Source organism: Chiloscyllium punctatum, chromosome 41, assembly GCF_047496795.1.
Source record: "Chiloscyllium punctatum isolate Juve2018m chromosome 41, sChiPun1.3, whole genome shotgun sequence".
Lineage (NCBI taxonomy): Eukaryota > Metazoa > Chordata > Chondrichthyes > Orectolobiformes > Hemiscylliidae > Chiloscyllium > Chiloscyllium punctatum.
Genome location: NC_092779.1, coordinates 9,912,522 through 9,936,461, shown reverse-complemented (window position 1 = coordinate 9,936,461; position 23,940 = coordinate 9,912,522). Strand labels below are relative to the sequence as shown.

The following is a 23,940-nucleotide window of genomic DNA, read 5'->3' as shown; positions in this document are numbered from 1 at the left end:
TCTCAGCTTCTTTTAGATGCACTTTTGTATGTGATTTTCAATCCCGATCCAAGATGCTGACATCACTGGTTTTATGTGCCATTATTTAGGGTCAAGTACTATGCAAGTAAATGCTCTGAACTCAGTATAGCTGCTGCTTTTGTTGCCAGGTACATAAACAGCTTGATGCTTCTGGAGTTTACACAAAAATCAATGTAGTTTCTGAAGACACTGGTCAATGCAAACGGTTTCCAGTATGATCTGTGGAATATTAACTTAATTCTGAAAACAAATTCTATTCGTTAAACTTTCCAGAAGTTGATTTTGGGAGGATAGCCAGGGAGCGATAAACCTCCATCCTGTAATATTGACAACCACAATCCTTCAGACAAAAAACACAGTTCAAAACCTGTACAAACTTTGGTTTCTCTTCCTATTTTTTTCAACATTCTCTGGGTACCAACCTCCCTCTGAAATCTCTGTTAACATTCAATCATTTTCCATCATTTGAGCATAATGCCTGCCCAGACCTGAAGCATCTACAGGTTTTTTGAACAGTGAATTAACTTTCAAGCCTGGCCTCATAAACAAATATGTTTGTTCTCGTTCTTTTTTTAAGAGCTCAAAAGTTACCTTCAGCTCTTAGTTAACAGCTCTAAACCAAAATGACACCAATAAAAAATGTGAAGGCCTTGACAATGGGTTCTTCTAATTATTGGATTTAACAGAGTGCATAAGTTGATATTACTTTATTACTGCTGTTCACCTTGAAATGTTGCAACTAATTGTTTCTATTTTGCATTGCACAGGCTGATGTAGCACCACTGATAGCTGCTTTAATCGGAATTCCTTTCCCTCTTAATTCTGTGGTGAGCTAATATTTTGAAATTTTATCTAATTATGTTGCAGACAGTGCATAATTGTGAAAGTTCTGTAATTTTGATGTTGTATTTTTGGGATGATGAAGTGTATATTCTGTGAGGTTCTGTCAGCAGTCCAGAGTCTCGCTGATGGCTGCTGCAGAATGCAAAGCTGTTGTGCAACCTTCGGTGTCCAATGTTTGGGCATGTGATTTCAGGAGAGGGAACGGTGTCAGGTTACAAGCAATACACTGAGTAACACTTTACATTTCATTAACTAAGAGAGAAAATGTTGGAAGACTCAGCAGATTATGGCGTCATAGAGATGTACAGCATGGAAAGAGACCCTTCGGTCCAACTCGTCCGTGCTGACTAGATATTCTAAATTAATCTAGTCCCATTTGCCAGCATTTGGCCCATATCCTTCTAAACCCTTTCTATTCATATACCTATCCAGATGCCTTTTAAATGTTGTAATTGTACCAGCCTCCTCCATCACCTCTGACAGCTCATTCCATACACACACCACCCTCTACGTGAAAAAGTTGCCCTTTAGGCCCCTTTTAATTGTTTCCCTTCTCACCTTAAACCTATGACCTCTTGTTTTGGACTCCCCTACCCTGGGGAAAAGACCTTGACCATTCACCCTATTCATGCCCCTAATGATTTTAAATTTAAAAATCACAAAACACTGGGTTGTAGTCCAACAGGTTTATTTAGAAGCACTTGATTTTGGAGTGCTACTACTTGGTTGTGGTTGTGGCCTGATGAAAGGAGCAGTGCTCCGAAAGCCAGTACTTCCAATTAAACCTGTTGGACTATAATGTGGTGTTTGTGTGATTTTTAACTTTGTACACCCGAGTCCAACACTGGCATCTCCAAATAATGATTTTAAAAACTTCAATAAGGTCACCCCCCCATTCTCCGACACTCTGGGGAAAATAGCCCAGCCTATTCACCCTCCCCTTTTAGCTCAATCCCACTAACCCTTGTAAATAAGCTGAGGTTTGGCAGCATCTGTATAGGGAGTAATAGGGTTAATGTTTCAAGTCCAAATGTAATGAGCCTATGACAGTAAAGAAGGCATTTGGTATGCTTTCCTTTATTGGTCAGAGTATTGAGTACAGGAGTTGAGAGGTCATGTTGCGACTGTACAGGACATTGGTTAGGCCACTGTTGGAATATTGCGTGCAATTCTAGTCTCCTTCCTATCAGAAAGATGTTGTGAAACTTGAAAGGGTTCAGAAAAGATTTACTAGGATGTTGACAGAGTTGGAGGATTTGAGCTATGGGGAGAGTCTGAATAGGCTGGGGCTGTTTTCCCTGGAGTGTCGGAGGCTGCAGGGTGACCTTACAGAGGTTTACAAAATTATGAGGGGCATGGATAGGATAAATAGACAAAATCTTTTCCCTTGTGTCGGGGAGTCCAGAACTAGAGGGCATAGGTTTAGGGTGAGAGGGGAAAGATATAAAAGAGACCTTAGGGGCAACTTTTTCACGTAGAATGTGGTACGTGTATGAAATGAGCTGCCAGAGGAAGTGGTGGAGGCTGGTTCAATTACAACATTTAAGAGACATTTAGATGGGTATATGAATAGAAAGGGTTCGGAGGAATATGGGCCGGGTGCTGGCAGATAGGACTAGATTGGGTTGGGATATCTGGTCGGCATGGACGGGTTGGACTGAAGGGTCTGTTTCCGTGCTGTACATCTCTATGACTATGACTCTATGATTGCAGCTTTAGATCCTCGCTCCCCAGCCGGCACACTTTGTGAAAGTTGGTGGTCAGTGTGGTTTCGGAGTCAGTGTCTGCTGTCCTCTCAGCTGATCACCCTTGATCATGTTGGATTTCTTCTTTACTGTCTGAGAGGAGGGTGATGGCTGTATCTCTCTCTGCAGGCTGAGTGCTTCAAGTCCACTTTAAGGTTCAGCAAATCATGAGAAAGGTCATGGTTTGAGATGGTGACCAAACAGGTGGATGAGGGTAAAGTGGTTGATGTGTATATAGATTTCAATAAGGCAGTTGGTAAGGTTCCCCATGATAGGCTATTGCACAAAATACAGAGGCATGGGATTGAGGGTGATTTAGTGGTTTGGATCAGAAATTGGCTAGCTGAGAGAAGACACAGTATTGTGGTTGATGGGAAATGTTCATCCTGAAGTTCAGTTACTAGTGATGTAGGATGGTTTAGTAAATTTGCAAATGACACTAAGGCCGGTGGAGTTTGGATAGTGATGAAGGATGTTGCAGTTTACAGAGGCACATAGATAAGCTGCAGAAGTGAGGTGGCAAATGGAGTTAATGTGGGAAAGTGTGAGGTTATTCACTTTGGAAGGAGCAACAGGAATAGAGAGTATTAGGCTAATGTAAGATTCTTGGTAGTGTAAATGAGCATAGAGATCTCTGTGTCCATGTACATAGATCCCTGAAAATTGCCATTTGGATTGATAGGGTTGTTAAGATTGTATACGGTGTGTTAGCGTTTATTAGTAGAGGGAATGAGTTTTGGAGCCATGAAGTCACATTGCAGCTGTACAAAACTCTGGTGTGGCTGCACTTGGAGTATTGTGTACAGTTCTGGTCACCGCATTATAGAAAGGATGTGGAAGCTTTGGAAAAGATGCAGAGGTGATTTACTAGGATATTGCCTGGTATGGAGGGAAGGCCTTATGAGGAAAGGCTGAGGGACTTGCGGCTGCTTTCGTTAGAAGAAGGTTGAGAGGTGACTTAATTGAGACACACAAGATGATCAGAGGATTAGATAGAGTGGAGAGCCTTTTTCCTCAGATGGTGATGGCTAGCACGAGGAGACAGAGCTTTAAATTGAGGGGTAATAGATATAGGACAGATGTCAGAGGTAATTTCTTTACTCAGAGTAGTAGGGATGTGGAACGCACTGCCTGCAACATTAGTAGACTTGCCACCTTTAAGGAGATTTAAATGATCATTGGATAGACATATGGATGATAATAGAATAGTGTAGGATAGATGGGATTCAGATTGGTTCCACAGGTTGGTGCAACATTGAGGGTTGAAGGACCTGTACTGCGCTGTAATGTTCTACGTTCTCTGTACTTTTCATTTGGTCTAATGAAGTGTCATATTGGACTTGAACCTTTACTCTCTCCACAGATTTTGTCCCAGCTGCTGAATTTCTCCAACACATTCTGTCTTTATTTCAGATGTTGAACATCTGCAGTATTTTACTTTTGATTTTATTAAACTTGAATACTTAGATTGGTTCGAGTCTCCTATTTCCTCCAGTCTTCTATTGTATCTTAGATACAGCCCTTCCAAGAAGATAGTCACTACTCGTTCACAAGACGCCACAAAAAATGCAGCTTTGAGCCTTTGCTAAGGAAATAGCAGGTAAAAGCAATTTGTCTTCAGTAGCGCTCTAATCAATCTAATTCATCTTAAAATGAATGAGGAGCTAGAACTACTGCAAATTCAGTGCCCCACAAATGCTGATAATATGTCAAAGAACTCTCAACATCTTTGCCAATCCATCGAGCCTGCATATCTTTGGACTGTAGGAGGAAACCAGAGCACCCGGAGGAAACCAACGCAAACACGTGAAGAGTGTCTTTGTGGAACTTGCACAGTCACCTGAGGGCGGGATCAAACCTGGGTTCCAGTGGCAGTGAAGCAGCAGTGCTAACCACCCATAAAGATGTCAGTGCCCAGGTGTACACCTGTACATATTCTACAAAGCTCCATAGCAACTATTTTCTTTTCTGCAACTCCACCAATACAATGGACACAAAACCCTGCATATATGAGCATGTGATGTGTTACTCAGCTTTTAGGAAATTTCTCCAAGGTAGTTGTCCTGCCATTTATCAAGATTTCCTTATCAGCTGCCTACCGTGCTGCTATACAATTGTTCCTTCAGTGGTGCTGGGTCAAAATCCTGGAACTCACTCCTTGACAAGAGTGTACCTACACCAAATGGACTGCAGTGGTTCAATGCACTAACTAGAGATGGGCAATAAATGCTGGTCCCGCCATTATCGCCCATTCCCATTAATGATTTTTTAAAAAGTTAAGATAGTAGTAGTGAAAGATCATTAAAAGCTAGTGTACTGAGACAAATAGAATTCAAAAAAGGACAAACATAATGCCAGCTTTTAACTTAATTCAAAAATGAGGAAATTGTCTTACCTCATCGTTTTCTGTGTCAAAAGTAAATATCTGTTGTACAACTGATGAGGAAATTCTGCAAAATCTTGGGCTGTAAGATGTTATTAAGAGGTTGAGTGTGATACCATAGGATTATAATCCAAGGTGGGGTGCCTACCTTTGTTGACTAGTTTGCAGAAAAGCCATTCTGTTGGAGGCAGCTGATAAGGAAATCTTGATAAATGGCAGGACAACTACCTTGGAGAAATTTCCTAAAAGCTGAGTAACACATCACATGCTCATATATGCAGGGTTTTGTGTCCATTGTATTGGTGGAGTTGCAGAAAAGAAAATAGTTGCTATGGAGCTTTGTAGAATATGTACAGGTGTACACCTGGGCACTGACATCTTTATGGGTGCTAACAAAGAACTAACTTGTCTTCTTTCTCAACAAAGACAAGTTAGTATGTGCAGGTTAGGTGGTTTAACTGTAGTAAATGTGGATTTATGGGATAGGGTGGTGTGCTCTTCGGAGAGTCAATGCAGATTCGATGGATCAAATTGCCTTTATCTGCTCTGTAGGGATTCTATAGTTCCGAGTCGGGATGGTGAGTGGCTTGAAAAGGAAATTGCAGTAGTGACATTCCTGTGTATCTGTTGCTCTTGCCCTTCTAGATGGTAAATGTCTTGGGTTGCTTGCAGTGTGTGCTCATGACTTAGAGGACAGAAGTAGGGATATTGTAGCCACATTTGCAGCCGACACAAAAATAGTTGGAAAGACAAGTTATGAGAAGGATGCAAACAGTTTACAGAGAGATATTGATTGGTTAATAAAGTGGGCAAAAAGCTGAAAAAATGCAAAAATGAAGTATAATGTGTGAAAATGTGAAGTTTCCATTTTGGAAGAGAGAATAAAATAACAGAATATTACTTAAATGAAGAAACACTGCAGAAAGTGACAACATTAAGGGACTGGGAGATACATGTACCTGAAGTCCAGAAAGCTGACAGATAGGTGCAGCAAGTATTCACGAAGGCTAGTGGAATGTTGGCCCTTGGGATTGGTGTCTGAGTGGGGATATCTTACTGCAACTCTACAAGGTGATGGTGAGACCACATCTGGAGTACTGTGAGCAATTTTAGACCCTTTATTTAAGGAAAGATATTTAATTGGGTGCTCACTTGGATGATTCATGGTGTGGAGGGATTTTCTTAAAAGCAAATGCTAAACAGCTTGGGATCCTATTCACTGGAACTTAGAAGAATAAGAGGTTAGTTCATTAAAACATGGGAGAGTCTCAGACTAGAGGGCATAGTCTCAGAATATAGGGGTAAGTGAGGACTGCAGATGTCGGAAATTAGAGTCAAGAATGTGGTACTGGAAAGGCACAGCAAGTCAGGCAGCATCCGAGGAGCAGGAAATTGACATTTCAGGCAAAAGCCCTTCATCAGGAATGAGGCTGGGAGCCTCAGGGGTGGAGAGATAAATCGGGGGTGGGGGGTTTTGGAGAGGAGGGGGATGTTGGGGGAGGGGGGTGGATATTGGGCTTGGGGGAAGGTAGCTGAGAGTGCAGTAGGTGGATGGAGGTGGGGTGAAGGTGATAAGTCGGAGGGGAGGGTGGTGCAGATAGTTGCGAAGGAAGATGGACAGGTCATGAGGACGGTGCTGAGCTGGAAGTTTGGAACTTGGGGTGAGGTAGGGGGAGGAGAAATGAGGAAACTGGTGAAATCCATTTTGATGCCATGGTGTTGGAGGGTCCTGAGGCAGAAGATGAGGCGTTCTTATTCCAGGTATTGGGTGATGATGGAGTGGCGATGGAGGAGGCCCAGGACCTGCATGTCCTCGGCAGAGTGGGAGGGCGAGTTGAAGTGTTGGGCCACAGGTGGTGGGATTGATTGGTCTGGGTGTCCCAGAGGTGTTCTCTGAAGTGCGGTCATGACCTGGCCCATCTGTCAATCTTCCTTCCCACCTATTTGCACTACCCTTCCCTCCAACCTATCACCTTTACCCACACCTCCATCCACCTATTGCACTCTCAGCTTCCTTTTCCCCCCAGCCCCGCCCCCCCCCCACCCCTCCCATTTATCTCTCCACCCAGAGGCTCCCGGCCCCATTCCTGATGAAGGGCTTTTGCCCGAAACATCGATTTTCCTGCTCCTCAGATGCTGCCTGACCTGCTGTGCTTTTCCAGCACCACACTCTTGACTCAGAATATAGGGGTGCTGATATAAGACTGAGATGAGTTTGAAGGTCTTGTGAGGGTTGTGAGTCAATGGAATACTTTGCAACAGGGAGCTGTGGGGGAAAAGTGCTTGTGTATATTTAAAGCTACAACGGATAGATTCTGGATCAATTAGGGAATTAAAGGTTACAACAAAAAGGCAGGAAAGTGCATATGAGAAGTGTCAGATCAGCAATGATCCTATTGAATGGCAGAGCAGTCTTGAGGAGCTGAATGGCCTACTCCTATTCTTATTTCTGATGGTCTTATGGTAGGTGTTGTCTAAACAACCTTGGTGAATTTCTGCAGTGTATCTTATGAATGGTGCACACTGCTGCTCTTGAGTGGCGGAGTTGAATGTTTGTGGGTAAGGTGCCAATTAAGTGGGATGCTTTGTTCTGGATAATGTCAGGCATCTTGAGTGTCGTTGGAGTTGCACATGCGACAAGTGGAGAGTATTCTATCACACTCCTGATGTTTACCTTGTAGGTGGTGGACAGGCTTTGGGGAGTTGGGAGGTGAGTAATTTGCCACTGGATTCTTTGCTACTCTACAGCTTCTCACCAATATAAAGATTTCCTGATTTGTTTTTCAAAGGTGCTGAATATGTGACTTGCTACCCTCCAATGTAGAGCTCCACTTAGATACTCACTTTGTTTTCTTTTAACATTGTTTTGTAAGTTCCTGTTTCCAGTGATACATCCAACTGTGTCTTTGAACTTGAATACAAACATGATTATATAATTTCCTGTTGTATGCATTTGCATTCTTTTATGGGGTGTGAATGTTGTTGGCTTGGTTGGCATTTACTGTCAATCCCATATTGCTTTTGAGAATGTGATGGGAAGTTCCCTTCTTGAACTGCAGCAGAATATTTCTACATCCAAGTTATTCATCCACAAAGTGAAAAACAAAAATCCAAGTACAGATTCTTAGGCAACACCATCTACCATGCAGAGTACTGCCTTTCCTTAATCTTCTCCTTCCTTACCTGTGTTGCAAGACGCCTTGAATTCCACGCACTGACATTATTGTTGATATACTTGTAGGGAGTTATATCCCTGTATTAAAACCTGCTGATCAACGTGCATAGGTACTCCTGGTGCGAAAGAAAAGTCATGCAATGTGCTGTAATGACTGCTTCTTGGTGGGTCTGACATTCATCATTATGAAGTGATTTGAGAGGTTAGTAATGGCACGCATCAACTTCAGTCTCCAAGATTGCTTTGATCCACTGCAATTCGCCTACATTCACAATAGGTCCATAGCAGACACCATCTCTCTGGTCCTACACCCATGCCTGAGCACCTGGATATCCAGAACACTGACAACCTGATTCAGTAACACTTCTGTGCAGTGTTTGCCATGTAAAATATCTTGATTACCATGATTAGAATTCTCAATTGGGACGAGCAGCAGTGTGCTTATATCCTCATTAAGGAGTGAGTCCAAAGTAAGTTTGGGTGGCTTTGGACCAGACCCTTTGTCATGATGCCAAACCAGATCATTCTTTGAATTGAGCTTTAGTTTATAGGTAAGTTTTATCAGTATACAATAGTTTGCTTTGGTCATCCCTTCTTTGTATGAAAGGGTTTGGTTTTAAAGAATCCTACTTTGAATTAAAATAATGCACTTGGAGTATTTCTACAGATATGGTATGAATTCTTGACTCCAAAATGAGGCAAATGATGGTGCTACTTTAAAAGGAAATGTTTATAAGTTGGCCGTTAGTGATTGTTTTGATTGTATTAACCTCGATTTGCTCCTTCATCATGTAGAGAGTTCTGCCATTCAAAAAATCAAAACAACCTTCAAGGAGATGTATAACATTTGGTTGTGTAAGACCATGCCAAATTGCATTTATATGAAATTGACGATTATACAGAATTGACAGGCAGGAAGAGACCAGCTGGTCCATCAAGCCTGTTCAAAATGAAAAGGAAAACTACACATTTTATCTCATGAAGCACAATGTTATGATGTTTATTTTGAAAATTATATAATTTAAGGTGGATTATCAACATGCACCACATTTTTATTGTTTCTTTTTGTTTCTCAAAAATAACTTCTGTTATTTTTCATCAGTTTATAACATCGAATGGGAGAGTGCATCCACTTATTCAAGAGTACACGACGTTGTGAAATCTGATAGCTGTCTTGCTTAGGCAGTCGAACTAATTTCTTTATTTTGTTGATAAACTGCTTCACATTGTTAACTTTATTTTTTAAATAAAACTGAGAGGTACTCTGTACTCAGAGTAAATATAGCCTGAGAAAACTGATGCTGTAGAATGTATTAAAATAACTGAAAGCAGTTGGTTCAGATATTTTAGGTTATTCTTTTGTGGTTTGTGTTTCAATTTGTCAAATGTATTTTGTTTCTCTTAGGGCATTTTACCTTTGGAATACTTAAACAACAGCGACCAGTTTAAAGCTGAATGCATACTAACAAATACTGTGCAAATATTGGAACAATTTACGGTATGCAGTTTGTAATTATTAAATATTATTTTTGTTTTGAAGTTTAAATGCACACCCAAAAAACCAGTGTGTTGAGAGGGTGATTCAGATCCTGAAACAATGTTTCTGGGTATTGTTATTCATGATTATGAGCTGAATCGTAGCATTAAATAATTCAAAATCTCATGATTAAATTTTCTGAGCTTACTTAAGTAGACATTACTTGATTCTGAGCCAAGTTATGTTGACGTATAGGTCAAAAATGATAGGCAGTATGTTTTTTTGTTTTGGATCAGCGCAATAACTTTAATAGCACTCCAGCTTTGCGATTACATTGGTATCTTTTTATGAAAATATAATTCATGATTACTTGGACTGGAATTTCACCTCCTATGCCATTCCACAGTAGGTAGATGCTGAAATAAACAACGGGGCAAAAAGCCAAGGCTATGAACTTCACTCTCCCTGTTCTGCTGGGCTATTGTAAATGAATACTGTTTGTAAATATGGTTTGGTCTTCTCACCTAGTTACCTCCCGTTTTTACCATTTCTGTTGTTGCCCAATTAGAAGCTGATAGGCTAAGCTAGTGTCCACAATGTCCAAAGTGGAAAGAGGAGTTTTTATAAAAGCTTTTTGCCCTCATGATGTGGTTTGTTAGTTGGTTCTGTCCCTTTTTAAGGTAACTTTCCATTTGCTGAGTTTCCAAGTAGGCCCTATTTCCAGTCTTTTTCTTAAGAATCCTTATAGCATGGAAACAGTCCATTCAGCCCAACAAGTCTACACCGACATCCACCCAGTCTCACCTCCCTACCCTATTCTTATAAACCTGCATTTCCCATGGCCAATCCACATAACGTACACATCCTTGGACATTAATGGCAATTTAGCATGGCCAATCCACTCAACCTGCACAACATTGGACTGTGGAAAGAAACCAGAGCACCTGGAACTAACACATGCAGACACACGGAGAATGTACAAACCCCACACAGACAGTGCCTGAGACTAGAATTGAATCTGGGTGCCTGATGCTGTGAGGGAGCAATGTTAGTTACTGAGCCACCATGCTGCTCCTTTTTACGCTTTAAGGCCATGGGTACAGAAGCTGGTCTGCCCCATTCCCCACTCTGGCCCCAGTCCCAGGCCCCCGTTTCCCTCAACCTGGGCCTGGGCCCCAGCCCTGCTTCACCCCAACCGGGTCTTCCTTGGTGGACTCCCTCTTGGTGGTGAGAACCCTTTTGACTGCCCACCTTGCTGAACCAGTGAAGCTAACCCAGGATTATAGTTCAGTTGAAAGTGTGGCTAGAATTTCCCAGCAAAGGAAATCCAGTGGTTGCCAAAGGCACTGCCAAAATGTATTGAGCACTCTGGCTCTGAATCTCTGCAGGGAATGACTGATCTCCTGCTGCAGAGGTCCAAATGATTGAAATTATTACAAATTGTTCAGACAACTGAGGAAATTCAGGGTCTCCTGGTTAAACTAATGCTTTTTTAAAAAAATAATTTATTTTTTAACAACTTATTTACAATAATTTATTTCAGCGAAAGGACCCTGGTCAAAGGAGTAAAATTGATGAAATCAGCAAATCACAATTGGATGACATTTCTTTGGACTTAATAACTTTCAAGATTTAAGAAGAGGAAGAAATATTCTATAATTTTAGCATCATTAGAAATGTTGAGATAGAACAGAAGACTTAGTAATTTTATGTCTATCATATGTCAAAGCATGATTTTGTGTAATATTTTGTTCTTCCAGTCCATAGAATTTATATGTGCATGATGTGGAATATTATGAGCAAAATTTTATAACCCATACCTCTGCCTTCAGGTCAGTGGGTTTGCAAGAGGAAGGGGAAAATTTCACAGGCAGCCATCATGCCATCCTCCCCCGCCCCAATAAGTGTTCATGTTGGGGGGAGGGAATCTCTGATCATCCGTAAAATTCTGCCCACTCAGTGTGATTATTGTAAAGAAATCCGAATTGAGAAAGTCATTAAATATGGAGAGCCGTTAGCTCAGGAATTGAAGAGGAATTAGCAAGGAAGGATGTGCAGAGTATTAATTACATTTTTGAAACCTTACTTTTAAGCCACATCTTATTAATGTTGATTTAATTTCATGGTAATAGTTACTTCCTATATCTCCATGCACATATCAGTGCTGCACCAATTTTAATGTCAGGACACCTCTCAAGTTCTTTTATAAAATTGAAGAAAGGGAATATTACTGCTGTATAAATGCCAGAAAACTCTTAGACATGGAACATACTTTGAAACTTTTAATTATTTTACAGGTGAAAATGAATCATAAAAAAGAGACCACACTGTCCTTTTTGTTTAGTCCCTTTAAGTAAGTAAATTCTGTTTTTTTTATTGCCCCGAGTGAGTTGAAATTTATTTTTCCATTTTGTATAATTGAGAATGAAGCATTTATCTGAAGTATTTAAAGTTTAAGAGATATAGTGCATGTATGCTAAGCATCAGTCTTAATTGTTGGTGTCAGTGTGCCAGTGTTTGTCAAAACAACCCTATTCCTCCTCTCGTCTTCAGTCCTACTTTTCTTCAATATGATGGCTAATATATTGGACAGCTCCCACTCCTCATCTTGGCATATTCCCAGGAGTCATGATTAGCAGCGATGCATCTGTGAACGTTAGGTAGAAACTCTTTCCAGAGTTCCAACTTGTGGAATGCCAAGGTGGCAAAGCCAGGAAAGAGAGCACGACTTACCAAAGCCTGAAAACTCTAAACTGCAGCAAGATAGGATAGGAGGAAAATATGAGAGGGGCATGGCAGAAATAGACAGTGAGGGAAGGGAGCTGAAATGATCTCAAGCAGAGGGAGAAGTTTGAAGAGCAGGAATCAAAGTGGATACCAGTAAAAGGAGAAGGGATTGTAGTGATGGTTGGAATTATAAGGGGAAAAGGTAATAGCGAAAGGAGAAAAAAAATATACAGAAATGAAGAAGGAATTAAACAAATGGCAATGACAAAGGGAGCATAATCGTAATAAATACTAAAGGACAGAAGCTGTGTTCGAAATGCAATAGGAAAAGGAAAAAGCTAAGGGATGGTGGGGAGAAAGGAGGCATTCGCTGAGTGAATAGGAGGAAGGCAACTGCCAAAATTAAATTGTGCAAGGTGAGTGGCGAGTACCTTGGGGGGCTAGAAGGAAAGTTACTAGTTTCAGTAGTTTAGGTGGACATGGGGTAATAATAGCTGAAGCTTACCAGCTAGAGGGATTTGGTTTGGAAGGGAGAGTTTATGACTCTCATAGTGAAAAATGAACTGAGAAAGTTGGATGAAGAGAATACTTCCAAAAAAAGAGTAGGGGATTGACTGAGGTACAGTAACCTTGACTATATCTGAAGAGCTTAAGAGTACCTTTGTGAACTAAGACAGTGATATGAAACTGATTGGAAATGGGAGAATGACAATTGAAATAATATTTTTTGATCTCAAGTGGTACAGACCTTCCAACCTGCAGAAGGGCAAGATCAGTATCATACCTGCAGCATTTGGATTACCCCTAAATGAGTTCCACGTGCATAACTTTTTTGTTTCCTCCAATACAAGTGAAGGAAGATCATGCACTTGTCAGTGGTTAAGTTTCATAACCTGTTTAACAACTTGTTTTCATATATCAGGGCAGTTCTTGAATTGTCAGCTTTTTAAGTGATGTGTCAGATTATTTTGCAGCTAGTTTCCTAGCTTGATAGAAATAATCATATTCATAAGTAATGTTGAAGCTAATTTAACTCCTCCAGTACTGAAATATTTTGTGGTGTCAAAATATAACCAACATTGCCTCCTCTACTCTGCATTTCAACATATTGAACGCTTTGTAGAACTTTTCTGACAATAAAAATGATGTAGAATATATAACAAGCTATTTCATAATTAAGGAGAAAGTGAGGACTGCAGATGCTGGATATCAGAGCTGAAAATGTGTTGCTGGAAAAGCACGCAGCATCCAAAGAAGGGCTTATGCCCGAAACGTCGATTCTCCTGTTCCTTGGATGCTGCCTGACCTGCTGCGCTTTTCCAGCAACACATTTTCAGCTATTTCATAATTAATGCAACATAAATTAGCTCATTATTGAAATTTCAGTGCGATTGTGACACCCTCCGTGGATAGGTGATTACCAGAGATTGCTGTGTCATGTCAGAGAATGCCAAAATTAAAATCTTGCTTTTCTGTGGCGTTTTTTTGACCTCGGGATGTCAGAAGCACCTTAGGGCCAATGAAGTAATTTTGCAGTCATTGTTATGTAGGAAATGCTGCAGCCAAGTTGGACATAGCAAATACAGAGACCGTTCTCCGAAGCACAGAGGGATTAATACAATATTTATTAAATGTTAATAGTATTTGCCTTCAGTGATCTGATCCATAATTTCAATCTGGAATTCCAGTAATATTGATTTCTGCCTGCAATTAGCATTTTGTTTGCTTTCACCAAATATGCAACCACTAATTCAGAACCAGACTCTCTCTGAGAAGCAGGATTTGGAATTCCGAATGTTGAGAATAGTTCTGGACAATTTATACCTGTCGAGTGCATTATATAGCACTTTTCACGGTCTCAAAAATCCCAGAATGCTTTACAGCCAGTGTTGAAGTGATGTAAATAGGAATGGGTCAACCATTTTGTATGCTGAAACCACCCACTAGCAACACTGAAAATAATTTGTTTTTAATAATGTTGGTTGAATGATAAATATTGACCAGGACACTAGAGTTAATTCCCTTTCTCTTCCTTGAAATAAAGCCATGTGATCATCTACATCTTTGAGATGACAGGCATAAGACTTTAGTTTATGTTTCATGTCAAAAATCATGGAGTGATCATTTGGTGCTCCCTCAATATTGAATTGAACTGGTAATCTAAATGCAGGGTAATGTGCCCACGACTTTGCAGTAAGAATTGAAACCAGAACCTATTGACTTCAAGATCATCAGGAGCTTCAACTGACATTTTTTTGTTGGAGTCCTTGCCTTCAACAGACTGGCTTCTCTGACTTGGACTTGGACTTGGACTTAAGACCATTAGACATAGGAGCAGAAATTAGGCCATTCAGCCTATTGAGTTTGCTCTGTCATTCAATCATGGCTGATAGGTTTTTCAAGCCCATTTTCTTGCTTGATCCCTTGGCAATCAAGAATGACCTGGCTTCTCAGCCTTCTTTGGCAATTAATTCCACGGATTCACCACTTTCTAGCTAAAGAAGTTTCTCCTTATCTCCATTCTCCAGGTCTTCCCTTTACTCTTAGGCTGTGCCCTCGCATCCTTGTCTTTCCTAACTGTGGAAACATCTTCCCGACATCCACTCTGTCCAGGCCATTCACTATTCTGTAAGTTTCAATCAGATTCCCCTCACCCTTCTAAACTCCATAAAAGTGGCACATTCCAGCTTAATTTTAGGCCTTTCTGGTGCACACACCAATCAAAATTCTTGCAGGAGTATATTTGAAGATTCACTAGTTTAAAGCCTCAATGACAGTAATTTCAGATAAACCATGAACTGAAAAGTATCCCTTATTTAAACATAAGTAATTTTAGTGCTCAGGTGTCAGTGACTTGTGTTAATACCACTGTGATGTTCAGATGGTATATGGGAAAGAAAGAAAATGCCTGCATTTGTTCCATACCTTTCATGACCCTGGGTCATACCAAAGTGTTAAGCAACTAATGAAATACTTCTGAATAGCAATTGCTCTTGTCCGTCGGAAATTTGTAATTGCCAATTTGTGATAATGACATTTTTTAGTAAAGTTGGTTGAAGGGTAAATGCTCCAAGACGCTGGAGAGAATTTCATTGCTTCTCCATGTAACTCTTTACTTCAAGATAATGAGGGCATTAATTAATTGTTTTATTTGAAAAATGGCACCTCTAACAATGCAACTCTCTCTGTTCTGCGCTGGAACATTAGCTTGGGTTTTCTACTTAAATAACTTGTAAGTATCCCCTATCCCCAACCTTCTACCTCAGAACCAAAAGTGCACTCCACTGTGTTGCAGCTGGCAATCAACTTTAAATTTGAAAAGGTTAATAACATTTGCTCTCCTCTTTCACTTGAATAATAGATGGCACAAGTCTGACTGTGACTTGTTATTAACTAGAGAGGACACATTTAAATGAATAGATAATGCTGAAAATGTCAACGACCAAAGTGCCAGATGGCAGACAGCAATATTGCTTCTGTTTTTGTTAGATACAAGCCAGGACTGTAACCCTGTTAGCACAATGGTCATGTGGCTGCGATGTCACCTCAAGGAAAACAGGAATCTGCAGTTGTGCTGTCAGTGCTAGACGCCAACATGTGAAATGAAGATTTCATTAAAGCAGCTAGTGCTGCTGAAAGGAGGGGTGGGTATGCTGTCATTGTCAAGAGCATATGTTTCTTGTTGCTAACGTTTTAACGTTTCCTGCCTTTGTTGTGATTTCTGATTGACCTGCTGAAGAAGATCTTTTGTAAAGAGATCTAGATTTTAGTATATAAGTAATATTGTAAAAAACAAAATTGTTGTTAAACATTTAGGGGGATTTGTATTTTGGAAGCTTGCCATTCCCTTTGCCACTATCTGTAAATGTGAATTGACTGAGGAATATTGAGAGTTGTCATCTTAGCACTGTGATTGTGTTAGTGTAGACTAAAAAGACTTGCTTCTATTATTGAAGTAAATTCTTCACGTGGATCCCCAGTGGAGTGCCACCGCATGTGATTTGCTGTTTGCATTTGATTCTTACATTGATAACTGACTGACTGTCTCTTCTGTAAGAACTTATTTTTATTTTTGAAACGAGCAATTTCTTCAGTGTTTATTTCATGCCTGTCTTCGTAACTGTGGCATAAATTCTGTTTGTTGTATGAGTAGTGTTTCCAATGAAATTGCTCTCCTTTAATTACCATACCTCACCAGTTTTTCCAAAGTGTCTTCTCAACAATTAATGCTCTTTTCTGAGCCACCTATAAACTTCAATTTCAGTAGTGCACCCATTTTTCCCTCCATAAATCACCTTCATCTTGGAAAAGAGCAAAAGATGTTTCATTTGTGAAGGATCCTATTTGAACTCAGGACCTCTTGCTTCCCCACTGTTTTATCATTGGGAATGTTTTAAAGCCATGCTATAAATGTTAATTGTTGCTGAGACTGGCTGTGAAACTATCTCAATTAAATGTTAACAATAATTTAGAAATGTCTTGAAAGGTTGCATGTGACTGACTTGTTGTGAGAAGGGTAAGTGATCATGGACAGTACTGCTGTTATTCATGCAACGTTCAGAAAGTATACCAATTGGTAAAAGGTTTGTTTTGACTGGGTTCAATCATTAATTCAGATGTTTCTGCCTGAAATGTTAACTGATTGCTAATTGGTATGTTGAGTATTTCAAGCATTCCTTGTTTTTGCTTCAGAATTCTACTGTTTGTGGCATTTGTGCTGGGAATGATTTGTTCTGTGGGGTAGATGGTTTGAGGCTGGATTACAAAGATAAAAACAAAGAATGCAATTCTGTGTTCATTTTGGATTTCTGTTTGCTCTGTATATAACTGCTTATTACCATTTTGTACACGTAGCATAGTTACCCTGCTGGGATCCGATGCTTTACTGATCTGGTATCTGAATGTGGCAATTAGTTGTTCTCTTTGGGATAGACTGGAAAAAATTAAATAATGGAGAGACTTGCATATGACATTTTTATACCTTGTCTCTTAAATGTTTCAATGTCGTACCTCTTGTAGGGTTGTCACAATTGTAATGTGGGAAATGCGGCACCGAATTTGTGCCTAGCAAATGCTCAGAAACAGCAGTGATAATTAATAATCATCTGTTTCTGCAGTGTTGAGGTATAAATGTTGGTCAAGGCAATGGGGATAATTCTCCCGCTCTTTGAAATAGTGCCATGAGATCTGTCATATAGACCTGAAAAAAAAAACAGGGCCTGAATTTAACTTTCATCTGACAGATGGCACCTCCAGTAGTGCAACATTCCTTCATTTCTGAACTGGCTTGTCAGCCTTGATTTTATGCATAAGCTCAAGAGGGGGACTTGAACCCAAAGTCCTGTACTTCAGAGGCAAGCATGCTCTCAGTTGAGTGACTATTGGCACTAATGCTTTAGAGATAGCAACAAGGATAGCAATGCTTAGGTATCATGGAGTAAATAAGAAAGTTTCCAGCCACTATACACTTTAATGTGGAAATTAGCAAGTTGCTATTCAATTTCCCTTCTCTAGTTGTTGTACCAATGTTTTTCCTAAAGGTTGTGCATTGAAATGCATTGAAGGACATGGGTGTTTTTTTATTCTTTATGGAATGGAAAGGCCAGCATTTGTTGCCCATTGCTGATTTCCCCTGAGAAGTTGCATTGTTTACATGGTAGATATCTACCAAGATCGCCAGAAAATGTTGGGACTTGTCCATTGTGGATTTTAATGAAGTGACAAAGATGATTGAGAGAAAAGTGCTTGATGTTGTCTACGTGAACTTCAGTAAAGTCTTTGACAAAATGCCTGAGGGCAGACTGGTACAAAAGGTAGAGTCACATGATATCGGGGTGAGTTGGCAAGATGGATACAACACTGGCTTAGTCATAAGAGACAGAGGGCAGAAGAAAGGATATTTTTGGAATGGAGGGTTGTGACTAGCTGTGTTCCACAGGGATCAGTGCTGGGACCTCTGCTGTTCATGGTCGACATAAATGATTTGGAGAAAAACATGGCTGGTCTAATTAGTAAGTTTGTAGACGATACAAAGATTGGTGAAGTTGCAGATAATGAGGATTGTCAGAGCATGCAGCATGATATAGATCAGTTGGAGGCATGGACAGAAAAATGGCAGATGGAGTTTAATCTGGACAAATGTGAGGTAATGCATTTTGGAAGGTCAAATACAGGTGGAAATTATACAGTGAATGGCAGAGCCCTGAGGAGCATTGATATGCAGAGAGATTTGCTTATGTGGATCCACAGATCACTGAAGGTAGCATCATAGGTAGATAAGGTAATAAAAAAGGCCTGTGGTACGATTGCCTTCATTGGAGGGAACATTGAGTATAGAGATAAGCAAGTTATGTTGCAGTTCTACAGAACTTTAGTTCAGCCACACTTGAATATTGCAAACAGTTCTGGTCACCACACTACCAGAAGAATGTGGATGCTTTGGAGAGGGTACCGATCAAGTGTACCATGATGTTGCCTGGTTTGGGGGATTTTAGCGATGAAGAAATGTTGGATAGACTGGGTTTGAAGGATTACTTGATAGATGTTCAAATTATTGTGAACAGCATAGATAGAGTGGAAAGAATGAGGCTTTTTTCCCCAGAGTGGAGGGATCACTTACTAGGGGACCCAGATTCAAGGTATGAGGTGGGGAACGATTAAAAGAGATGTGCGAGGCAAGTTTTTCCCACAAAGAATGGTGAGTGCCTTGAACACCTTGCCAGGGGAGGTGGAAGCAGACCCAATGGCAGCATTCAAGAAGTACCTGGACAAATATATGATTAGAGTGATGTGATTCCTGGAAATGAAGACATTTTTAATAAGGAAGAGCAAAATGTGTCAGTGCAGGCTTGAAGGGCCAAAGGGCTTTTCCTGTGCTGTATTGTTCTTTGTTCTGGTTCTTTGGCAAGTTTTAGTTAGTGCCAAACAACTTCCCTTTTCCTAAAAATTAAACTTTGGAAGGGTGTTTTCTATTGATTTCAAATTTTAATTATAGTTGGAAAGTTTTTTTTAAAATACCTTTCTCTAATTTCTCTTTCTTAATACCTCTCTTTTCTTTTTCCTCTTTGTTTTGCTTTTTATACCTTTATTTGACATTGAATTAATTATTTAATTGACACTTATGGGTCAATTAAATAATTAATTTAGACTTATGGGTTTATCTCAAATAAATAGACTGTAAGAAGACAGCTCACTATCAGTTTCTCAAAGGCAGCTTGGGATGGGCAATAAATGCTGGAGCAACCTGTAGCATCCACGTCCTGGAGACTTTTTTTTAAATTAAGAGATGTTATGACACATCTTTGGAGCAGGTGGAACCTGAACTTGGGTGTCCTGGCTCAGAGACAGGAACATGGTCACAACAGAGCCCTGCTCCAGAATGATTTGTAAAAATGACTCCTGTACTGCTCATTAATGATGCCTTAGTTTGATTCACATTTAATTTCCCTTGTTGCGCAGATCCCAGCTCCATTTAAAGGGCACTGCTCCAATATAGCTCTTAACTTTCTAATAAAGTTCCACTGCAAAGTCTACAAACTGATACTATTCGTTAATTGCTGACAGAAAAGTCTCAGTCCACTATCTTGTTACTTTGTTAAATAATTCTGAAGTATTTCATATAATAAATGTATCTTGCTGCTATATTATCAATGCTTCAGTATTACATTGAGGGGATTTCTTATAGATTTTCAGACATAACTTTAGTTCTGCATTTGGTCTTGATCTTGGAACATAAATTGGGATTAATTTTATATTCTCTCTACTGTTCCTTATATCCCAAGAGAATTACACTAAAATGGCTTCCATTTGATTTTCTCTCACATTTATGAATCATTAGTCTTTCATCAGCAGATGATTTGATAAAACTGTGTCCCATTCTTCTCTGGAGCCTCTTGATATCACAACACTATGACTGTGATGTGGTGGTGTAAATGATAGAAATGTCTTTCTTGGCTATTCTGTAAACCAGAGTCACAGAACTGAGAGTTCTGTGTCATGAGACAATTGCAAATCTTGATGCGCTCAGTGGGTGTGAGAACTGACACAGCTGACTCTGTTCAGCAGTATACATACATCACCACTGAAATAATTTTTATTCTTTCTTATGACCTGAGCATCATTGACTAGGCAAGCATTTATTGCCCATCCTTAATTGTCCTTGAGAAGGTGCTTTCACCCATACTTCTATTAAAAAGAGAGTTCTAGGATATTGATCCAGCAAAAGTGAAGGATCTGCAGTAGAGTTTCAGTCACGATGGTAATGTTGTACAAAACAACATTAGCATGCTGACTGGTTGAACCAGCTCAGAACATTTGGCTTTCCTGAAGAGGAAGCAGTTAATTTCGCAGCAGATTGCAAGAGCTACAATCATTATAGTCTGTGCTGCTGTCATTGCTTCTGAGGTTAGAACATTTATCTTCCAGATTGCCATCACTAGCAGGAAAGCCAAGTGTCTGCAGCCTTTAGCACTCCATCAAGGTGGAAGGGCCTTATTATTTTATTTGTAAGTGTTGATATTAAGATTGAGATTGACCCAAGGGCCACAGGAAATTACTAGAATGGCTCATAAATGAGTTGTATGCCAAATTGGCCTTTTTAGAGAGACAGCTACTCGTATCTATCAATCCATTCTGTCCCAGCAGAGTACTGTAACATGCTATGTTTTGGCACCTGTCTCCTTCATAAATGTATGACATGAAACTACTTAATTGTTGCCAAATTTGCATTGAAGTGTAAACTGAACTTTCCAGGGAGTCTATATGCAACTGATTGGAATTAAAAACAGGTATGGCACCTTGAAGAAAATCTGCTGACATTTTGTCTCTGTGGAAGCGGTATAGATGCAGTTATATTATTTAACAGCTGCTGTACAAATTACAGTTTACAGCTTTTTGAAACTTGCCTTACAGCTCATTAGAGGTAAAACATCCAAACTGTTTCAAAAATATCATATATTTTGTTGTAAAATTTTGCTAACTTAACAGAAATTGCCTTTCTCGTTAGGTTTAAAGTCTGATCTAAAATTAGCAAGGTTTTTTTTGCATGGGATAATTTGCTGCTTCTTCAAGTGCAGCAGACATAGAAACTTCAACAGCACTCATTCCCAACATTTATGCTGTGCACTGTGACAAGAAACTTTCTCAGTTCACTGAGTGATGGAAATTTTAAATCTACTTAGCACAAAAAAAAACATTTGTAGACCATTCAGTCCATCAGGCCTGCTCCATCATTCAATACAGTCATGTTGACGTTTGGCTTTAACTCCACTTTTTGTGCGGTTTACATATTCCATTGTTCCCCAAGGTCAAAGGTCTGCCAATTCAAACCTTAATTGTGTTCAATGATGGAGCATCCACAATCTTCTGAGGCAGGGAATTCCAAAGATGGACAATTCTTTAAGGTTGTGAAGTAATTTCTTATCATCTTGCGACTAAATGATCAACCCCCAGTCCTGAGATTGTGCGGTGTTCCAGATTTTCCAGCAAGGGAAATGGTTTCTCAGCCTCTATCTGAACAAATCTCTTCACAATTGCTATATGCTCCATTGAAATTGCTTGTCATTCTTTAGTTTAGTAAAGGCTTCATTTTGAAAACCAGACTATGGAATTTAGGTGAAGGGAAACACTTGAAGACACAGACAGAGCGCTTTAGGGTTGGACCTTCAGACGTACGGACTCAGATAACTGAAGTCACCTAAATTGGGAATGTATCAGAGGCAGAATGGGAGAGAGTGCAAGTATCTTGGAGAGTTGGTAATCTCATGACCACTCCAGCTGTGCTTTTGTAGTAGCCCATGGATTGAAATTGCATCTGTTTGTGAGGACCACTTTTAGTTTGCGAGTGTTTCAATTTCTTTTAAAAAAAAGAAAGCAGCAAAACTTCAAACTTAACATGGGTGCTAATTTATTTGCAAAACTTTTGCTGTAGTTTTCAAGTAAAACTGATAAAGGTATCAGCAAGAATATAGATTTATGATAAAGTTGTGTGTTGAGATGAATACAAGGTCAGAGTCTACTACTGTTGTCGGCCTGGTTTGTTTGAAGATTATCTTCAATTGAAGTAGGCAGTTAGCTCACACATGAGAGCCCCATACACTGCATCTGGTCTTTAAATGGAAACAAAAGAGATCTATTCCAGGAGCCAGCCAGACAGATTTCCCTGTGAGGTCTAGTGGTGGGCAGGGGTGGGATCTCTTTGGACTTCCTGGGTTTATCAGAGGTTGGCTGGGTGGGGGAACACCATAGTTTTATCCCCTCTTCCCCAACTCCCTCATTCAAGCCTGCCAGCTTGGCATTCTGCAAAGACCTGAAGTGCTGATTAAATCCCAATCCAGTACTCTGTTGGTAAGTGCATGAGTGCTGCCAGCTTCTGATTGGTCAATAACTCTGTGAGGTGGGACTTCCTGTCACTGAGGGACAGAAATTTCTCCTTCAATCTTTACTGGTCCTTAAATGGCTGTGGACAATCCGTGTTCCCCTCAATGTGCACCCTTCCCTGCCCTTTTGATGGAGGGAGTGGGAAATCCCTAACCACTCTTCTCTCAATATGCTTAATGTTAATTTGTAGTCATATCACCCTTTTTCTTTCTCACCTCTAGGGATGTTGACCCAGTCTCATTATTGCTCAATCACTTTATACTTGGTATCATACTAATCAATCACTTTGGACTTTGGGATGCAAAAGACTGAACACATTTATTCAAATGAGGTCTGATCAAGGCATTATTAGATTAGATTAGATTAGATTAGATAAGATTAGATACAGTGTGGAAACAGGCCCTTCGGCCCAACAAGTCCACACCGCCCCGCCGAAGCGTAACCCACCCATACCCCTACATCTACCCCTTACCTAACACTATGGGCAATTTAGCATGGCCAATTCACCTGGCCTGCACATCTTTGGACTGTGGGAGGAAACCGGAGCACCCGGAGGAAACCCACGCAGACACAGGGAGAACGTGCAAACTCCACACAGTCAGTCGCCTGAGGCGGGAATTGAACCCGGGTCTCAGGCGCTGTGAGGCAGCAGTGCTAACCACTGTGCCACTGTGCCGCCCATTATGTAACTGTAATGATTCTGCCTTACTTATCCAAGGCTTTTGTGATCACTTTTTAGATCAGCAAGCTAGTTTTTAAGATAGTCTCTGCCTAAGTGAAGTAAACTCTCTTGCTCAGGCACTCCCTACTCTAGCTTTCTGGATCAACTTGTATTTCTATGTAAAATTTTTAAATTAGGAAAGTGCACCTGCAGATTTGTTACATTGAGCACCGCCACCTAATCCTTGCACCCACTCATTTTGTCTGTCCGTATTCTTTTCTAATTTTACCCTATTGTACATGGTTTGTTGTGTCCCCTAGTTGATATCACATGCAAACATAAACATGCTTTCCTCTATTCCTAAACCCAGTAAGTAAAAATACCTCAAATGAGCTGCCAGAGGAAGTGGTGGAGGCCGGTACAATTGCAACATTTATAAGGCATTTGGATGGGTATATGAATAGGAAGGGTTTGGAGGGATATGGGCCGGGTGCTGGTAGGTGGGATTAGATTGGGTTGGGTTACCTGGTC

The 23,940-nt window shown here is 40.2% G+C and overlaps 1 protein-coding gene across 7 annotated transcripts in view; it reads left to right on the top strand.

Annotated features, from left to right (window-relative positions):
* pign (phosphatidylinositol glycan anchor biosynthesis, class N) overlaps positions 1–23,940 on the top strand; it is a 160,711-nt gene that overhangs the window by 33,007 nt on the left and 103,764 nt on the right. For all 7 annotated transcript variants that reach the window (XR_011954995.1, XM_072560350.1, XM_072560349.1 and 4 more), the window contains 3 exons: positions 789–848; positions 9,573–9,665; positions 11,942–11,997. Coding sequence is in view for 6 of the 7 variants with exons in the window: in XM_072560350.1 (XP_072416451.1) it covers positions 789–848; positions 9,573–9,665; positions 11,942–11,997 (209 nt within the window). In the remaining variant the exon portion in view is untranslated. The remainder of the gene's footprint in view (positions 1–788; positions 849–9,572; positions 9,666–11,941; positions 11,998–23,940) is intronic.